The following is a 14187-nucleotide window of genomic DNA, read 5'->3' as shown; positions in this document are numbered from 1 at the left end:
GGCTTTACAGGAGTGTTGCTCTCATGCTTCTGTTTGACTTTGTGTTAAAATCAGTGCTGTGGGACAGACACAGTCATTCTATGCTGATAATTGATTAGAATTCGTTGTATTTGAAGATCCACTTTAAAGTGTGTTTGAAATGGATCTTAAGTTCTACTCCTTGTTAAACAATGCCTACCCAGAATTGTCATATATCTCTGGGGCCTGGGTTCTTTGCTTTTACTTCCTTGCTCACAAATGAAAACTTTTGATTTAATTTTAGTCATTGGGTATCTGCTTAGCTTTAGACACAAGGATCTATGGGGGACACACTTCCATACCAAAACAGGAAGTACTTTTAACTCTACAACCATGGTTTGTGTGTGTGTGACTTGGAGCTGCTATTTACAGCTGTGCTGGGAAGATTTCTTACAACCTCTGGGTACATCAGGCTTGTCTCTGATAAGTCAAAGGAGAATCCACCAGTACAGCTCTTCAAGGTGTGTAAATATTAAATGACACCTTTGGATCTCTCCCACATAGTTTTATTACAGCTCTACCCTCCTGCTGGCACAGGGAAAACACTTGAAATCTTCTTTCTTCTAAGAAGGAGAGATGGATCTTCAGAAAACCCAAACGCAATTCCTAGCTGAGGGCTAACACAGCTTCAGTAAAACAGCTCTTTGAGCCAAAAAGCTACCTGCAGGTGATTCCCTCAAACTGGAAGTGCAAGAGCTGGAAATAGCAGGAAGGTGCTTTTGGTTTGATGCCTGCTGCAAACATGGCCAAGGGAGGAGGATTCCTTGTGTCAGATGTATCTTGAGGACTTCTCACCTCCAGTGAAGAACATATTGAAGGACACTCAGCATCCTGGTGTGACAGGGTGAGATGGAGGTAGTGGGCCCAGAGAATTAGTCATTAGTCTTTGTAGTTCTCATTTCTGAGGTGCAAGGTAATCATTTTATAAGATAATGGTTATCAGTGAGAGACTCTATTGAAGATCTTTGCACACAAATACAATAACAGCACAAATGTGCTTTTATTTACAGTAAGTCCCTCAAATTTGCCCTTCTAGTCTGTCCAGCCAGTGCTTTGAATCCTAAGGCCAGGATCCTAGAATTCCTTGCTAAGATTATCAGCAGAGGTTGCACCATGGATCCTTGTAACCACCCCCCATGGGTACCTTTTAGAAGCTGCAACCACTAGCTAAGAAAAGCTACTCCAATGTGCTCTTGCACACTAAAGCATTCAATTATGCTAGCATTACAGAGAGAAAATAAGGGTGCACAACCCACAGTTCTGTACTGTGATGGACACAATTTGTGTCAACATTTATGCAACCCCTTTTTCTCCCAGGCAGTGAATTATCTATGGGATCAGTGCCCTCCCTGCTTCTTTCCAAGCACTTGGCAATGTGGAGGCAGTTGTATTAATGTGTTTTCATCCCTAGATTAGTCCATGCACATTTATTCCTTGAATGGAAAAGGGAACTTAAAAAAAACCCAAAAAAGCGAGAGAGGTTGAATCAAATTCAGAAGACTAATCCACTTGGAAACAAAACTTTTCAATTAATTTGGTGAACTAGAATAGACACTGTGTTTGCTTGTCTTAACTGCTAAAGCATGATTTCTCTTCCAACAGGCAGCCCCTTAATGATGAGGGAGGGCTTGTGGTTGTGTGTTAGGTCCAGGTAAATTAGCAGGTGGTTCAAAAAGCCCCCTGAGCATCCTTCACATATGGGTGAACTGAGATTGCTTGCAAACAAGCAGTCCAGAGAAACAAGGCTTGAGGGTCTCCCATGTACCCCTCACCCCAGTCACCCATTCCATTAACTTTCAGTTCTCCTAATTTCATGTCATTACATGGTAGCTGAAGTCTGTCAGAATGCATTAAAATATAGAGAATGCCTGAGTCAGGCCAACCATGCATTTTTCCCTGTATTAAAAATATGCCCTTGCTTTTAGTGTGCTAAAACATAAAGCCTTACTCTCAGACTGCAGCAGCTAAAATCCATTGTGGTTTGTATCCACTGAAACTAGATATGCTGTGCATGAATTTGACCTGGAGCCCCTTAAGATACAAATTTTAGATGTGATCTTGTCTTAGGTCTCCTTTTCCCAGCCATTTCTTCCAGGTGAAAACTTAGTTTCACAAGTTAAAGAAGGATAACTACTGATTTTGATAGTATGTTTTGCCTGCAAATAGGATAACCCTCCCACCTCTCAGGCAACATTTTCCCCCAGAGTATGGTTCATTACAAGTTCCTGCAGCAGTAATGTATATCAAGACCAATATATTTGAAGGTGCCTTTGACTACCTTCATATATATGCCAAATTCTTTCTGCTCCTACAATGATGAGGCCAGAGAATCAATTATTTCTACTACTAAATACCAGCAAACCTCCTCATTAGGATACAACACAAATATAGCTTAATTTATTCTAGCCTGATTATCTGAATAATCTGCAGTTGTGATCTGAACATCCCAAATATCATAAATAAACTGAATGGCTTTTATAGTGTCAGTGCTGGGCATGAATCCAACAGCTCCTGGCGTAGTCAGCCTAAAGAGAGCATGCCTTTTATTCAGTCTTTCTTTTTAAAATACATTCTTGTCCTGAAGTATGGAAGTGCCAGTTTCTAATGATGTACTTAAATGTATTTGTAGGGAGATGCCCTTATAATTACAGACAATTACTAGAATATCCTTCCATGATAATGGAGATTTTCCTTAACACTTTATCCATGTAAAAATGGCATGCAGAATTAATAAACACATGCAATTTTAACCTTCATTAATTTATTCAAATGAGCTCCTCTGTGACCTAAGAAAGGAGCAGAAATAATTTGTAGTATCTGCATGTAATAAAGAAAAAAGTGAAATATTTAATATAATGAGTAGTATCATCCCAAGGCACACATAGTGTCATTGCTAAATGGTGTCTCAGTTCTCCCCAAATATGTGTTGGAAGAGCTGCCTTCAGTGACTCACAGCAATTACAGCACTGGCTTCTCTCTAATGCGATTAAACACCGCTGGAGTGATGGACTCTAATATCGAAACAGGCTCCAAGGCAAAAGTTTCATGTCATGATGGTGACTTCAGCCAGCCCCATGATTACAGCAGGATTGCTCTGAGGCTCCTGTTCCACCCTAAAACCAGGTCTGTTTTGATGGCTAAATTTGCCATTTATTTCAATAGAAAGTTAGAAAAAATTTAATATCTGTCTTAAATGTCTAGTACAAAAAAGCTGCAGAAATCATTGTCATCTGGATAACTCCCTTCCAAGGAATTTCTGCATAAAATAAATGACAAGGAAAGCTTGAAGTTATTCTTCCCCTGCCTCTACATCTGACACCGTCACATATCTGCTAGTGTAATGGGTTAGCATCAATTTACACAAATAGAAACCAAACCTAATCCCTTCCTTCCTCACAAATATAAGCTTCCTCCTTCACATTGCTGCTTTGCCCCCCAAAGCTGTATGAACTGGACATTCACAAGAATTAAAAGATTTAGAACATGATGTCCCCTCCTCAAAGCTGCAATGCTCCATTTTGAAAGTGCAATTAAAGCCAATATTTTTCAAAAGATCCGAAATTTCATCCTTTCAGTCTGATTTCAATCGGCTTCCAGGTGCAGGCAAACAGATAGAAATTTAAAATGGGATCTTCTCAGCTCAGAAAGAGCCTTGTTTGGCAGCTGAAGACTCCTCAATCCTTCCCACAGCTGAATGGATAAGGAACAAAATCCTGTGCTGTGAGGATTAAATTAGATTATTAGCCCCATGTGTGCATGCAAATATGCACGATGCTGGTGAGGCAGGATGAAAGTAAAAGGGAGGGTACTAAAGGCTTATCCTGGTGCATCTGCTAGGCAAATCCCTCAGGCAGTGAGTTATCCCAGCCAGCCTGTCCTGAACAATCCTCTACATGAAAGCTCTTTGCAGAGACCCTGCAAACACAGCTGGATTGCTAATGGCTGCCAGCAAAGACACTGCACAGGCAGCAGTGTGATAAAAACTGCCAAACAAAAGGGCACGTGGAGAACAAGATGGATGAGATGCTGCTTCTGCAACAACCCCATCTGAAACAGCAGCAACCACTTGGTACTTACTACTTCTTAATAAAACATTGGCTTTAACTTTTTTCCAAAAACTATTTGATACTCTTTTGCTGGGCTGTTGCTTTCCCCAAAGCAGATATACCTGATGTGATCTCTCTGGTCTTCTCCAGGAACCCAGGAGCTCAGTTAAGCCCAACTATTTAGATTTGTTCAAGAGAAAATCAGACCCTACACAGCAGATAGTCCTATATAATGTAATAAACAAATAATTTGTTCTAACAGTTTTAACAACTAATCCAGAAAAGTCTGCCAGAGTTTTTTCCACTGCAGACAAGTCTGGGGCTTTTCAGTTACTTAGCAGTGGGAAATATTTTGCCTCTTGTGATACCAGGCTGAGTGACCCTTGCATCACTGCCCGCAGAAATCCTTTGGCTAATCCACGGATTTAGAACTCGTGAAGCAATCCTAAACAGAAACACAGAATTTAGATATAGGAAGAAATTTTTAAATCTACCTCCCTAAAAGGTAAAATGTAAAAGCATATCTTTTTGCTGCTGTTCTTGCCTGATTTCTGCCAGACTCGTGCAGAAATTTCTCTGCAGTTCGGCAGTGTTTGCTGGGCGATGCTACCTACGCCTGCAGGCTGCAGAGCTGCCTCTGCCTGGTGTCTGGGATCACGTTGCCCTCCAGTGGCTGAACTGAAAAATGGGGATAAAAGGCCACTGCCGAATTTTTCTTTGCTTTACAAATGCATCCAGAGGGGTCTACACACCATGAAATTGCAATGGAAATACTAAGAGTTTATGTCATGCTAATTTTTTAAATATATGACTATATAATTAATCCATCCCTTCCTTTCTGTTCCTTGTAGGTATGCAATCTGGAATGAACCTCACCCTCAGGAGTTCATGCTACCCTTTCTCTGGCTTCCCAGGCTTCCAGAGTGAGCCATGGGAGAATGTTTAATGAGAAGCAAATTCAGCATTTTGGTTTGTCTTTGAGAGTGTGGTCAAACCTCATTTTAGAAGACTGCGCAGAGCAGTCTCTCAATAATACATGCCACTGCAACATATGCGTTCTTCTCAAAAATACTTTTGAGGGTTTTTTTCCAATAGCATGTGACATAAATGCTGATAAACAAATATGTGGCAATAAAGGCACAATATTTTAAAAGATACAAAAGTCTAAGAAAGCTCCGTGCCCCTCTGAGCTGCCCCTTGCAGCTGATTTTTTTTTAACATTTAGCATAATGAGGCATTTCTGTTTTGAAAGTGAAGCTTCTGTCACAAACACCTTGGAGTGCTCAACACTTAAACAGATCTGACTTATCTCAAATTGACTACTAAGAAAATGTGATTCACGCAACCAGTGCTAACTTGTGAGAGACTGGTTCCAGTGATATATAAACCAGATTACAGGCAATCTGTTAAACAAAACCAGAGTTTAATTCTTAAAGTGCCATTTAGTCACCATAATCATAAGAATTTCCTCTTTCACTCTCTGTCTCCCAATTTTTGTAACAAATGAGGCAAAAGTCTCATGATTCCTCTAGTGCACAGCCCTAACTTTATCCCAATATGTACTGAAATAGACTATGACACTGCTGGACAAAAAGTACCTGGTCCTGTAGTTTACTCTCTATTATAGTGTAGAGAAATACTTGATTAAGATTGGAAAAGAAACTTTCATGTCAGAAATTCCTGTTATTTTTGAGTTGGACTTATGCCACTTTAATGTTCTCTTTACTTCTTACAGAAAAACAAATAAATAAAGAAAATGAAATGACATTAAATAGACTCCTCCTGACAGTTACATGAGATTCAGCTGGGATGAAATCTTTGGACCCACAGCATATGATTCTGCCTTTTGAGCTAATTAAATAATTGACAGCTGTGGAAGACTGTCCATTTACAAAGGTCATCTGCGATCAGGCAGCAACACAATTAACATCAGCAGCAAAAAGTGATTAGAGGTAAAACAGGAAATGTCAGAGTGTGCTTAAACAGTGCAGATGTTTTCAAATCAGCTGTGCCAGGTGAATTCCATCCAGAGCAAATAGAAAACTGGCCAAAGCAAGCTTTAATGATTTCCCTTGAAAACCATGTCTGAGATTACAAATATAGCATCTACTTTGAAAAGGGGTGAGGGATGGCAAAGATGTCTGAGAGTTAGAGATTCTCTGCATTCCAGAGAGTGGAAAGTAGTATACCAAATAATTAAACCTTTAGTAGGTGCTCAGAACATAATAAGTAAGAGGCAAATGGGGGGCGGGGCTAAGAACAAACATTGATAAATTGTCCTTCCACCTTTATTTTATTTTTTTTTTAGTAAGGCTTTGATGCTGTTTTAAATTACAGCATCTCCTGTGAATGCTGGGAAATGTTGTCCATTTTGGTGTATGACAAAATAGCTGCAAAAGCAGGTAGAGTGATATATCTTAACCTGTGCCTAATGGTTATTCCCAGGACTGGCCACCTTGGGCTGTGCAGTGTCCTTTCATGATCTGGCTGAAGACAAAACTGTTCTTATGATATCTGGGTTTTCACCAAAATGAGAGGGATGACAGCACCATGGCTGAGAAGATTAGAGCTCAAAAAACATTATCATTGCAATTTCATAAATGGATTGAAAGAAGAAAGAAACCAGGATTCAACTTGTTAATATATGTGCCATTCAGTTCACTGGGAATAAAAAACTGCAGGTGGAAGAGCTACTGGATGGGCACCAATTCTGCAGGACAGTGCATGCAGGCTACAGAACAGTGTGATTCTCAAGTGTGACTCCATGATAGTGTGGAAAAGGTAAAAAACACGTGGGGGAAAATGGGCTTAAACCCTGTTGGCCTGTGATTTCATGCTTTCCCTCTCTGTGGCACTTGATAAGGCCTCTGCTGGTGTATGACAGCCTGTGGAAGGGATGTTTTTTCTGCCTGAGAAATGTGTAATTACCGCATAATCTGGAGAAGAGAAAGGGATAGGAAAGAGAAAGCTATAAATTCAGCAGCTGAGGCAGGGGGCATGAGGGGGAAAAGCAACTGTGACACCCTTGTGGGAGAGGAACTGCAAACATAGAGCCTCTGTCTCTCAGCTCCATGCAGAAGGATTCGAAGAGCCGTGTCTCCTCTGCAGTGCTATGGGATTAGGAGTTCTGGGTGTGCTGCACTGAAGTAGTTCATCAGCTGTGATCCACCCATTTGCCATTATTCAGGAGCCTCTGAGCTGGAATGTGCCTGACAGGACACACCCCAAGTCAATATACTCTCCTTGCTCATTACCACTCCTTCCTATGTTTTTCTTCAGTGTTTTCAGGGAAGGTTGGATGGTGTGGTGTAATCTTTCCTATTTTGCTAATTTTCCTACTGTCTTTGTTTCCTTAAAGGTTCATTTCTTTGCATTACATGAACTAAACTGAAAATGGACAGAGCAGGTAGACCAACAGATGAAAACTGTTAAATCCCTGAAAAGATTTTTTAGAAGCTATTATTCAGTTTATTAAAGGCACCATTTTTTAATGTGCCAAATGTTTTTGAGTCACAGATAGAGAACAAGCCCTGTGGATTTACAGCTGAACCTCAAAGCTAAAGACCGGTTTTGCTTTAGAGAGTGGATCTTTGAGATTTTTTCCCTGCGAGTGTATTCCACAGAAGCAACTAAGCAAACACTGTGAGTTAGGCTTGCATCCCTTTGGAAGGACCATCAGAAATCACTAAATAGTCATAATAAACACATACCAGTGTTAGTCTGCACCACAGTTTTGGCATGTGCTTTCAAGCAGGTGTTTGGAAAGACCTCTTGGGAGAAGACAACTGTGCACCTCACAAAGCCCAGCGTAGGAGGATGCTAACAGATGTGCTTCCAAGCTCTGCTTTGTTTTGGATGCCAATTTCCCATCTACTTTGTCTTCCAGCTTGCTGCCAAGCTTATGCTGGTGAAAATAAAAAGCTGATTGTGTCACAGTGTGTTTTCCCTGCTTTGTTTATCTGTAGAAAATTCAGTTCGTAATTCCTCAGTTTGCAGTTAGCACCCACTTTTAATGTATCATCCCAGGCAAAGAATAGCTAATGATTGCAAAGTTAATTCTATTTTTCTGCAGAAAATTCTGCTTCATGTATCCATTTCAATAAAGCTATTGGGCTAGATCCCAGATGGCGATGGTATTCATCTTTCTGCCAGGCATTTATCTGAAGTTTTACCCTGTGGGTAAAGAGGGAGAAAGGCCAAGTCATCTTACTACTTTTACATTTAAGCCATTTACATTTGCTCAGAGATGCCATAAGCAGCTGGGACTCAGCTATAACTCTCTGGGTAATACATTCCTTCTTGTAAAAAAACAGGGAAGCCATTTTCCTTGCTGCCTTGTAAAGGCATTGAGTGAAGTTAAGCACAAAGCAGACCATTCATTGCTGCTTCCCAAGAGTGTGCTTATTTAATCCAGGCTTGGTTTTGGGGGGGAATTAACCAAAAAAGGAATAAGCAGAGCAATGAGTGAGAACCTCACTGACACCGAGGTGGGACTCACTTTGGCGTGAATGAGATTACAGCTGATCAGCCTGGATCCTGAGTTCTGTAAGATGTCATATATTTATTATTTATACCCAGAGACTGACATTCATACTATAGAAATGGACAATTAATCACAGATGTTTTTAGCGTGCTCTACAAGCAAAGATCCTCAAATCTTTATCCAGGCTAACAAAGCCCCAGTGCCCCTAGATGGATTTGATTAGTCAGATCTGATGATTACCAATAAGAGAGCTCTGTTCAGACTTGTAAAGGAAAAAGGAAATGTGAATTAAGATTTGTTTCAGGAATGATTAGCCAGTTTTCCTTTGAATGGTCAAAACAGTTCTGAAGGAATCTGGCAGCATGAAGGTGTGAAGTGGAAGTGACTGGGTTTATTGTTTGTGTATTTTGCCAGAGAGCTAAAAGCCCCCATTTATGTCAGACTGAGAGCTAAAGGATATAGGTGTTTTTAGTTTTACTCAGACTTTGTAAGGAAATAGGATGCTGGTGCCTGGGCTAGGCATACAAACCTCCTGCAATCAGAGATTCCCAGTTCTGGCCCAAATTGGGTTTTCCTGAGTAATGTTTGCAATTACAGCTCTAGATGCAAGAGCTTGGACCAAATCTTGGGATTCAGCTTTCATGTCAAATCTAGGATTCAGAGAGAAGGTGTTTATGTCAATATTCTGTTCCAGCAGTCAGGGCTGGGGTTTTACTTTCTAACCCCAGCATAAAATTAAAATGTTCATTGATCATGATGCCTTGCAAAATGCTTTTCTGCTGGTGTGTGAAAAGCTATTGCTGATGAAATTGATGAGTTCTTATTTCTCTGCTCTTCTCTCGTGTGTGTGCACATCTTCTATCTTGTGCCTAGAATACAAGCTATGTTGGAAATCAGCTGGAGTGGGGTTTGCCTGGTTGTGAGCCCAAGGGAGGGCTTTTGGACTAAGATAACGTCAGGAATAATAATAATGATAGTAAGCAGCCTGATTTTCTTGGCTGATTAATCTGAAATCTCCTTAGAGACATTCAGGAAGACAATGCAAGATTTTCTCTGGCAGTAGCTGACTGGGGTTTTTTGTCTACCGGTTTTCCCTAAAATGTTTGTCACATTGCCAAGCTGCTCTGTTCCTTTGATATGCAAAGTTCTTTGAAAAGAGAATCCCTCAATTACCAGTATTCCCAAAGCATGGAAATGTAGTAAGGAGGGGAAGGGGTTTTTTTTGTCTTCAGACATCACTCAGTATAAAAAGGACACACTTGTTTGTAGGGTCATCTTCTGGTACAAGATATTTGAAGTGTTCATGTGAGATTTACTCTTTTGTAGCTATACTAGTATCACCACTTTGAGCTCTGTTTTGAGAATAATTATAGGTAGTATGTGGGTTTTGAGATGTACCTAGAAGTGGAAGACTGATAACGATATTCCTCAAAGGATACAGGGAAGGTAATGCAGAACAAGAAGTACTCAATACATGTGATGAAACACTTGCCATTCTCCAACATATCTAATGATTTAATAGCCAAAGGGCACCAAGATATACCAAGCAGGTCTGTTTTACTAAGATTTCTTAAAATCAGTTTGACTTTAGGTTCCAGTCTGATCAATCAGCCTGGATCTAGTGTGGTTCAGAAATTCTCTCTTGTTAATAGTGAAAGAAAGCTAGTGTTGTGCCTGTGTTATTGATACAATCCTGATCTACTGGTGATTCATGGGCAGAATGCAACTTTTGGGGTGCTTCAGACAGCCAAAATCCCTGTCCCAGTGATGAAGGGGAATGGCTGCTCTGCAGCAGGCTGTGTCCTGTGGGACTCTGGGGTGCCACAAACAGAAAGCTGGAGGGCCCTGGAGACAGCCCCTCTGGGGTGATGTGCTGGGTTTGGCTGGGATAGAGTTAATTTTCTTCACAGCAGTTGGTATAGGGATGTGTTTTGGGTTTTTGTGGGGTTGATAATACAGAGGTATTTTGTTATTGCTGAGCAGGCCTTACAGACCCAAGGCCTTTGCTGCTTTTTGTATGGCCACGTTGGCAAGAGTTGGGAGTGACAAGTTGGGACAGGTGACCCCAGCTGACCAAAGGGATATTCCAGACCATATAATACCACAGTACATAAAGGGGAGAGGAGGAGGAGGACGTTTGGGAGAGCTGGAGTGATGGAGTTTGTCTTCCCAAGTCACCATTACATGTGATGGGGCCCTGCTCTCCTGGAGATGGCTGTACACCTGCCTGCCCTGGGGAAGCAGTGAATTAATGCCTTGGCTTCCTTTGCTTGTGTGCATGACTGTTGCTTTTCTTATTAAACTGTCGTTATCTCAACCTACGAGTTTTCCAGCTTTAACCCTTCCAATTGTCTCCCCAATCCCGCTGGTGTGGGATAAGTGAGCGGCTGTGTGGGGCTGGGCTGCCAGCCGAGTTTACACCACGATGGGTGAGGGATGGGGGCAGCGGGAGGTGCTCTGGGACAGGATAGGGCGGAAGAGCCTCTGACACTTGCCCTGCCGCCACCCCTCCTCGGGGACCCCAGTCAGCCACCTCGGGCTTGTCCTTTGCTACGCTCTGCTCACATTATGGCCAAAATGCCCTGCGAGATGTGCCACTTTGACGAATGGCTGCGAGGAGCCTCGAGGAGAAAGACCGGGGGCACCCGACACCGCCCTTCCCTCTCGCACAGCGCGGCCGCACCCAGCTCAGCGTCCCCTCAGCGCGGCCCGAACCGAGCCCGCCCGCCGCCAGGCGGCGCTGTCCCCGCCGCGGAACGCGAGGCGCCGCCGCCGTGTTCCGGGGGCGGCCGGAGCGCTGAGCGCGGCGCACCGCGGCCCGGCACCGGCGCGATGGCGCGCGGCGGCAAGGTGAGGGCGGGCGGGCTCCGGGAACACACCCGCACCCATCCCGGCACCGGGTGACCCCTCCCCGTGCTGGTCCCCGACCCGCTGCCGGTGTCAAGCTGATTAGCTCAGAGGGAATCGATGTTCCTGCTTCAGAGCACAGTGCAGCTCCCCCAGCAGTGACTGCCATTGCTCTTGCTAGAATAATGGTAGAACTGGTTTTGTTCTGTTGAAAATGCAGTTTGTATGTGTGGTCCGTTTAAGCAAACTTGTTGGTGAAAGCTGTGTTAAAGTCTCTTGTGATACAGGGCAGTGTCTGTTAAACCCAGCTTTATCTGTGCTGCTTTAGCCGTCTCTCTCTTTGATTTATTATAACTACTTCAGCACCGAGAGGTCAGAGATAAAGGCAGCTTGTTCCATATCGCCCTTATCAGTTCTGGGCCAGAGCGGGTTGATTTAGCCCAGGTGACAGTGCCGTCCTGCGGTCACACGTCGGGAAAGTGTCGCTTAGGGCACCTGGCAGCAGCAGCGCTGCGGGCTCGGGTGGGATGGATGCCCAGAGGTTAACAACAGCTGGAGAGAGCGGGGTTACCAAAAGAGCTGCTCTGTTCCTGAACGAGGATTCCACAAACCTGAACGGGCACCAGGCTGGGTTTGCTGTTTTCCAGAGGAGCATGTTGGCACTTGACACTTGATCATGTGCTCTGTAAGCAGAACAGCAGCTCTGCACTCCAGCACTTCTTTGGCTTCTCTGCTGTCATCCTGCCATGTATGAAGAGAATTGTATCCCTTTTGGATAACACGATGGATTTGACTGCCAGCCATTGTGTGTTTTTAGGGAGCACAGCACCAAGCCAAGGAGGGTCTGCAGCTGCTGCTGTGGTAGAGCAATTCCTCAGGCTGGAGGTGGGCACTGACAAGGCTCTTGTGAGAATGCAGGGCAGCCTCAGTAACTGCCCCTGTTCCATTCCAAGCCTCTGCAGACGTGGCTGACTCAGACACTCATTCCCAGCTCCCAGGCAAGCCACTGGTGAAGGCAGGGTGAGGAGTGGAGTGCTGAGACTGAGTATAACCCACTGGACAACTTGTGGAGCTCTGCTGCTCAGTCTTCTTTCTTTCTTTCTTTATGTCTTCCTCTCCTTGCACGATGCAGGGGATTAAACCAGTTAAAATAACGGGAAGTGCACAATATATTCTGAGAAAAGAAGGAGGGTAAGAAAATAGCTTGAGAGCTGCTAATGCAGAGCATTAGGCTGCTGAATTGGGCAAATAATTCTTAACTTGTTTTTGAGGCATGTGTATTTGGGTGAAAAAAAGGGTCAGGTTCTTTCAGCTGGTCTTTGAAAAGGTACTTGGAGTTGCTTGCAAGGCCATATGTAGAGCTTAGACCAACACCTTTTCTCTCTGTTCATCCATTTTGCTTTGCAAAAGCAGACTCTGCATCTTGTGTCACTTGACAGTCTTAGGATTATTGCCCACATCCTTTTGTCAGCTTAATTTCTTCTGGAATTTGATATTTAAAACAAGTTAGCTGACTCCAGCCTAAGTAATATCCAACTTTTCTGTGTTCTGGCGAACCATTTTTTCAGGCATTGTGATTTAATCTGTTGGCAACCCATCAAGCAAGGTTTTGATGTATATTTAGGGAGCTTTGATTTAATCCTTGAGAATAAATTTGAGCTGGCCTTGGACGTGCAGGACCTCACTTTGCTGAATTCCTCTTGCAACTACATTGATCTGGATCAAGATAAGGGGAGTCTGTGAAAAACTTTAGAGGAACGTAGAGTCAAAGGAGAAATTCCGAGAAACAATTTAATTCCAGTGTATAAATCAATTCATGGACAGATTTGGGAAGTGTTTTGTACAGATCCGTTAAAGAGGCAATCAGAAATGCAAAAACATAGACTAACTTGAGGGATTTAAGCCTCTGAATTGAAATTGGAATGCATCCCTGTATTGTCACCTAATTGTTTAATTTCCTAGTGCAGAAAAACCCTTAGATCCCAAATACAATCATGGGGTTGTATAGAAATTGCATGCCCTTTACAGGTTACTGTGTAACATAGGATTATTTTGTATTTTCCACTGAAATGTCTGGAAGATGATACAGGATTAAATTATTTTCTTTTCAGTGTAATTATACCAGTTCTGTCTTCCACCATTGTCTCTTACTAAGTTACTGCAAACGAAACCACTTGTAATGTAGTTTGATTTTTAGGTTTTGTATGCGTACCCTTTTAACCTTTTAAGTAATTATGCTTGTATTTTATTTTTTATTCTTCCTCGTTCTTTCCAGGTGGCAATAGTGCTGTGCCTGGATGTAGGCCTCACAATGAGCAGTTCTTTCCCTGCTGAAGAGTCTTCACTTGACCAAGCCAAGAAGATCATGACAAAGTTTGTGCAGAGACAGGTGTGTATTGACTTCATAAATGTTAAAAAGGGAGGGGAAACAATAACATCTGTGAAACACTTTCCTTGTTTACTAGTAATTGAAATAAATGAGGAATGAGTGAGAATTAGTCTCTGTTTATGCAGGAGTGACAGTGCTCTTTGTTTCAGTTGTATTTTTTGTGCATGAGATGTAATAATTGCGTGGTCACTCTTCAGGGAAGAAGAAGCTTTTAGGGAAAAGAGGTGTTTTTCTCTAAAATATTTCACCACTTAATTAATTACCACACAGAAGACTCATTTTGAGGACTGAATCTGCCAATTTTATTTTGTTTACCCTGGTTAGCCTCTTGTCAATTTGTTAGTTTAATTATATCTAACTTTGTGAACTCACTGTAAGATTACATTTTGAGGGGATAGCACTGA

At 42.5% G+C, this 14187-nt stretch overlaps 2 protein-coding genes across 3 annotated transcripts in view; one reads left to right on the top strand and one right to left on the bottom strand.

The window, feature by feature from the left end:
- ERCC3 (ERCC excision repair 3, TFIIH core complex helicase subunit) overlaps window positions 1–14187 on the bottom strand; it is a 387208-nt gene that overhangs the window by 111172 nt on the left and 261849 nt on the right. The window lies entirely within an intron of this gene.
- XRCC5 (X-ray repair cross complementing 5) overlaps window positions 11334–14187 on the top strand; it is a 49040-nt gene continuing 46186 nt past the window's right edge. Inside the window, exons 1-2 of the mRNA XM_063400795.1 lie at window positions 11334–11397; window positions 13670–13783. Coding sequence (XP_063256865.1) covers window positions 11380–11397; window positions 13670–13783 — 132 coding nt within the window. The 5' untranslated portion in view covers window positions 11334–11379. The remainder of the gene's footprint in view (window positions 11398–13669; window positions 13784–14187) is intronic.

Source organism: Prinia subflava, chromosome 6, assembly GCF_021018805.1.
Source record: "Prinia subflava isolate CZ2003 ecotype Zambia chromosome 6, Cam_Psub_1.2, whole genome shotgun sequence".
In the NCBI taxonomy this organism is placed as follows: Eukaryota; Metazoa; Chordata; class Aves; order Passeriformes; family Cisticolidae; genus Prinia; species Prinia subflava.
Note: the sequence above shows the minus strand (reverse complement) of the source record. Positions and strands in the feature narration are given on the sequence as shown.